The sequence below is a fragment of the Scomber japonicus genome, chromosome 13 (assembly GCF_027409825.1).
Source record: "Scomber japonicus isolate fScoJap1 chromosome 13, fScoJap1.pri, whole genome shotgun sequence".
NCBI lineage: Eukaryota > Metazoa > Chordata > Actinopteri > Scombriformes > Scombridae > Scomber > Scomber japonicus.
Window position 1 is genome coordinate 3,631,186 of NC_070590.1, and position 6,000 is coordinate 3,637,185.

General features: G+C 39.6%; 1 protein-coding gene across 1 annotated transcript in view; it reads right to left on the minus strand.

Annotated features, from left to right (window-relative positions):
• si:dkeyp-23e4.3 (rho GTPase-activating protein 7) overlaps positions 1-6,000 on the minus strand; it is a 51,300-nt gene that overhangs the window by 26,160 nt on the left and 19,140 nt on the right. The window contains 5 exon segments of the mRNA XM_053332151.1: positions 435-672; positions 1,241-1,869; positions 2,261-2,324; positions 4,758-4,839; positions 4,963-5,034. Coding sequence (XP_053188126.1) covers positions 435-672; positions 1,241-1,869; positions 2,261-2,324; positions 4,758-4,839; positions 4,963-5,034 — 1,085 coding nt within the window.

Genomic DNA, 6,000 nt, shown 5'->3' on the forward strand with positions numbered 1-6,000 from the left:
TTGTATCATTCTTATTCTCTCTCATTAATTAATTAATGAATTTATTTATTTATTATTCTTATTTTATTTTATTTTTTTACATTTGTATCACTTATTCCTTCTCATTTATTTTATTTATTTATTATTCTTATTTATTTTATTTCATTTATTTATTTACATTTTTATCATTTTTATTCTCTCTCATTCATTTAAAAAAAAAAAAAATCTTATTTATTTTATTTCATTTATTTATTTACATTTTTATCACTTATTTTCAATTATATTTTTACATATTTATTATTTATTTATTTTACTTTATTATTTATTTATTTATTTTTCATTTTACCATTCTTATTTTCTCTTGCTTGTATTAATAACCTGAATGAAAGCTGCTATATAACTAAAGATTGATTGATTGATTGATTCTTCTATTTAACTGCTCCTCTTAGACTGACCTCTGTTCCCGTGTGGTTCTGTTGGTTCTGTTGGTTCTGTTGGTTCCGCGTCATCGTTCCCCCGCCGACCCCGACGCCGCTGTTGGAGCGCTTGCAGTTGCTTCTGACCCGCGTGACTGGGCTCGGCGTGCTGACGGTGCTGCTGCTCTCTGATTGGCTGTTACTGCTGCTGCTGCTGCTGATGGTGTGAGGAGACGAAGGTGATGAAGACGCTCGGCTGCTGGAGCCGCCCTGCAGACTGGAGAGAGGCAGGAAGTTAGACCCAAATCATCAGTAAATGGGTCGATGATAACCAACACTGCAACCCAGTGTCCAATTGGTGTAACCCAATTGGTATAACCAGTATTTATGTTTCTATATGTGGGAATGTGCATCTATCTATCTATCTATCTATCTATCTATCTATCTATCTATCTATCTATCTATCTATCTATCTATCCATCCATCTATCCATCCATCCATCCATCCATCCATCCATCTATTAGTATAAGTCCACTTAAATACACTGTAGGTGATAAAATATGTAATATCTATCATTATTTTGTGGTTACACCATTTGACATTTTCAGGAGCATTCAGTCTTACTTTTGGTATAAAATGGTGCAAATGTCATTTCAAATGATATAAAACCAACAAAAATACTAAATGTACATTTTAACAAACCTGATGCTGCTTTATAACTATTTTTAAAGATATTTTTGAATTGTTCATCTTGCCGACTCTTATTTGTCCCTGACCCAACCAAAGACTCTCACGTCCGTCTGGCTCTAACTAATGATTATTTTCATCTTGTCCTCAGTCCTCACCTTGATGGGCAGTGCAGCCTCTCCATCTTCTCCTCCTCCGTTGTTCCTTCCTGGATCAGAACAGGCCTGCTGATAACCTGCCGAGCTCGACTCCCCCCACTGCTGCCAGCGGAGAGGTGGAGGCCGCTCGTTCCTCTCAGCCTCAGCTTCTCCATCTTCCTCAGCAGGCTGGTTCCCTTTTTCCTGGGAGGTTTATCCGGGAAGCATCCTTCAGCCTCCAGACTCATAGTGGACGATCCTCCACCGCTTCCACCGCTGGGAGACGGAGGTCCGCTTAATGAAGTATCCAGGGACTGAGTTTTGTTTGAGGAGGAGCAGCGTGAGGAGCTCCTGCTGGTTTCGTGGTCGGTGGCGGCGGCGTTGGCGGTGGTGGCTGCAGCGGTTGGTTCTCTACGAGTCTTCTGCCGTCCGTCGTGGCCTTCGCTCTCAGTGCTGCTGGAGCTGTGGATGGAGGAGGCGTCGTGGTGGTCGCTGACGTCACACAGGGAAACGTCCTGAGGTGTAGGAGGGCTGTCAGACAGGCGGAGGAAGTCCATGGTGGAGTCGAGACGTCGCCATCGTCGCGTCCGCCTGTCGTACGTCCAGCTGGGGCTGATGGCGCAGAAGTCTTCCTCGCCTAGGTCGACTCCCTGGAAGAGGAAGAGGAGGAGGAGTCAGAGTCGATCAGATTTACAACACAGACCTTTTTAATGTTTAAAAGTCTAATCATCTTAAGTTTTACTTGATAAAAAATATTTGAATTAATGAGCAGAGTGATGAAATCATAATAACTTGTAACTGATAATGAATATCCAGGCATCTAAAACAACTTCTACTTTTCTCTCTTGTCACTTTCTCCTCGAAAGAGAAACTATTGTGGAGGAGGAGGAGGAGGAGGAGGACCTATCAGTTTATATCATTCAAGATCAAGTGATGCTTAATGAGGGATTTTCATGGATTGATGCCCCCCGCGGCTCCGGCTGCTTCGATATGAGGGTCCTGCTGTGTCTGAGTTACTCGGTCGTCACTCTCAACACTCACCCGGTGTTTTGATCTCCGCGGCTCCAGCCTCATTTCCACACATTTGTTTAAAGTGCTTAATCTCCTGTAAGAGGAAGAACAAGAAGAAGAAGAAGAAGAGAGGAAGCAGCTGGTTAGAGGAGAAGTGACAAAGGACGTTCATATTCTTTAAAAGAGGCTTTAATCAAGATTTGTATAACAATCAGGGGTTAGGAAGGTTACTTTAGAAATGTAATAGGTTGCAGAAACTCTGCAACCTATAGTAACTAGTTACTCTGTTTAAAATGTAATAAGTAATGTAACTATTGCAATTACTTCAAAAATGTAATCTAATTTATTACATTTGATGATTTTTCTAACCAATGTTTTCAGCTGTTAGCAGGGCTTGAAATTAACTTTTTGATCTACTAGCCAAGTGGCTAGTAGATCAAAAAAGTTACTAGCCAACCAGATTTTTTACTAGCCAAAACCAAAACGTTGCTTTACTATTGTATTTGTATTTCATAGGGGTGTGACGATACACTCAGCTCACGAGACGAGGCACGATATTGGGTTCACAAAATCAAGACGAGACTTTAACTTTAAACTTCAATGAGGAAATAAATGACTGTTCTTTTATTTGAAATTCACAAAATGGAATTGAAATGTTTTAACTAATCATCTTATAATGAATCTCTTCAGTTCTACTTTCTAAATATATAATTATCATATGCAGTATGCAGCACTGTAAAAGGTTTCCCCATATAGATATTTTATATATTGATAATTTTGATATTAATGGAGATAACAACCATAAATACAAAAGTTAGATACAATCACAAATACTAAAAAGTAAATTATAAAGAGTAGAAACAATTCTAATATATAAATATAAATTAAATAAAGAATCTAATTCTCACAAATTATAACATAAAATAAAATAAATAAAACAACACAGAAATAAAAGTAAATTGCTCAAATCCTGTATCACATAAATATAAAAGAAGAACAAAATATAAATTGTGTTATAATTTGTTAGTGTGACTCATTTTACTTTTGGCATCATTAGTCTTCCATAGCTGCACTAGATTTCTCCGCTGCTCCTACCTCAGGCTCTCAGTGTAGAGACCTGAGGTCAACCTGCTGCTGCTCCTCTCCTCATCTCATCTCATACTTCTGACTGAGATCTTCTCAGCAGGTAAAAGCTGTAACAAGCTTAATGATCCACATGTGACTTTATAAAAGAAGACATGACGTGCAAATGAGCGATAAAAAAACGATCGTCTTTTTTTTTTTTTTTTTGGTGCGCCCCTTAATTTAATTATAGCTTTGCGAGACAATATTCACTTCAACTAGAAATATCGTCGCGTTTTCGTCTCGCGTGGGCCGTCTCGCGCGGCACGAGATCTCGTCTCACCCCTACTAGTCAGTCTTCTAGCCAAGTGGCGAGACAGCAAAAAATCTGTCTCGCCACTTGAGGAATTTGGGTCGCAAATGGCGAGTGGCGAGTGCTAATTTCGAGCCCTGGCTGTTAGGGTAAGTGTACTTATTATCTTAATCTTCACTCCAATTTATTATCACAATTACGGATGCTCGATATTGACTTTTCTGCTGAAAGCCGATATTCCGATTTTGTCCAACTCCTGATTTCCGATACCGATATGACCTGATACCGATGATTGCAGGCTTTTTACACCAAAACTGGGAACAACATAATATATCTCCTATTGTGACGCTCCACTGGATGCAAACATAAATGCAGCATGGCTTTCCAAATTTAAACACTGTCTGTGAAAAATAAGAGAACAACTTCAACTTAAGTTATTATGGGAAAAAAAGCTCAGCTGTTGTGTCTCTCTCCAGCAGTGGAAACAGCGCTCATAGCAGAGTAGCACCCAGATAGGACCCACCGGACTCTGGCGGTGACGTCACAGAGACGACTCGCCAAAAAACATAACAGAGAAAATGACAACGGCAGATAACAAACCTCGTTTCTGGTGTGTGTGTCCGTGTACATGGCGGTGGACGCTATTAACTTGTTAGCTACGGTCAGCCACGGTTAGCGACGGTTGGCTACAGTTAGCAACGGTTAGCCGCGGTTAGCTACGGTTAGCGACGGTTAGCAACGGTTAGCGACCAACGAGTCTAGCCTGTTGTTGTTGTTATACGTCATCGAGCGCGTGCCGGTAAACGTTCCATGCTGCGTTCATGCAGGCTCGGAAATGCTGAAGCCTACAGAACCAACATGCTAATAAAAACCTGATACTTCCCGATATTACATTTTTAAGTAAACATCCCCATTCAGAGGTGTTTTATATGAATATATCTTCTCATATTTCTGGGAATTTATGGTCAATGTGCCTCATTTAAAGAAACTAAACCACATTTTTGAGTTAACACCTGTTGTCCTCCTGGGTTAAAGTTGATAGGAGGACAACAGGAGGGTTAAAAATAAAGATGAAATTAATATAAATACAGTAATTATGTGCACACTTTGAGACACAGGAGGATCTGCTTTGTTATTCATGAGTGTTTTTACCTGCAGAGCGAATCGAGGGCGTCCTTATCCAAGAAGTCGTGATCACGCTTCGCCCACTCGACGTCGATGGGGAACCTGCGATCTGACACACAAGAGACAAAGTGTGACAATGTGACAACGCTGCTCGAGATAAAAGTGGATTTCCTCTGTGTGTCATCTCTGTGGACGTGTGGCACAGGGTTGAATTAACAGGCCTCATATTTACCTTTGAATAATTGCACATACTGGGGGAAGCCGGCCGCTCGCAGCCAATCACAGGCCTCCTTAGCTTCAATCTCTGCAAACAATGAGAAGGAAAAACAGCATTTTGATTCAATTATAATCACTTCATGCTCCACCCGCTTTAAGAGGGGCAAATATTTGCACTTAATCAGTCATCTGTTTATGAAGTTTAATTACATTTGCATTTGGTGGGAAAAAAATCGAGCGGGGGAAAAAAAAAGTGGAAGCACGTAGAGGCTATTAATTATCTGTGACTCCTGGAAGAGGCCGTTTTAATTACTGTTAATTGGCGTGATGAGTGTGTGGGTGGAAAAGAGAGAGACTTTTCTTTTGTTTTCACTCCATCTTCTATCTATCTAACTGAGCAGCTCTCACATGTGACACGTGTTAGTGACAAGATCCACAAGAAAGGTTTTACATAACAAAGGTGAGAGAGAGAGAGAGAGAGAGAGAGAGAGAGAGTGTGTGTGTGTGTGTGTGTGTGTGTGTGTGTGTGTTTTGTTGGGTTTAAACTTCTCAAGGACATTTTACACTTCCTGTGAGACAATCTGAGCTTCCACATTCACAGTTTTTTGAGCCAATGAAGAGATAAGGCAACACATTTATTCTTATAGCGCATTTCATACCCAGCAACTCATTGTACTTTACATAAAACAAACATTCAACAGTAAGAATTGGAAGCATAAAAACATACAATTAAGAAAATAAAACCCCAATTATAATAAAAAGAAAACAAAAGGCTAGACTAAAATTAAGCATAAAATAATGATTAGCTTTAAAATCATTAAAAGAACATACAGTGCAAATGAAAGATTACTGCTTTAAAAGAGCTCAATCATAATAAGCACAGGAAAAGAGAAACGTTTTAGGGATTGAATACTAATAATACAAATATAGTACTATATTTGTGCACTCACACCCCTCAAAAAACAGCATTAACCGCAAAAATGAAAGTATAGTAGCATCTAGACTGGTCAAATCTGGACTGGATTATCTCAAAGAGGCCAAAGTCTCTTTAAAA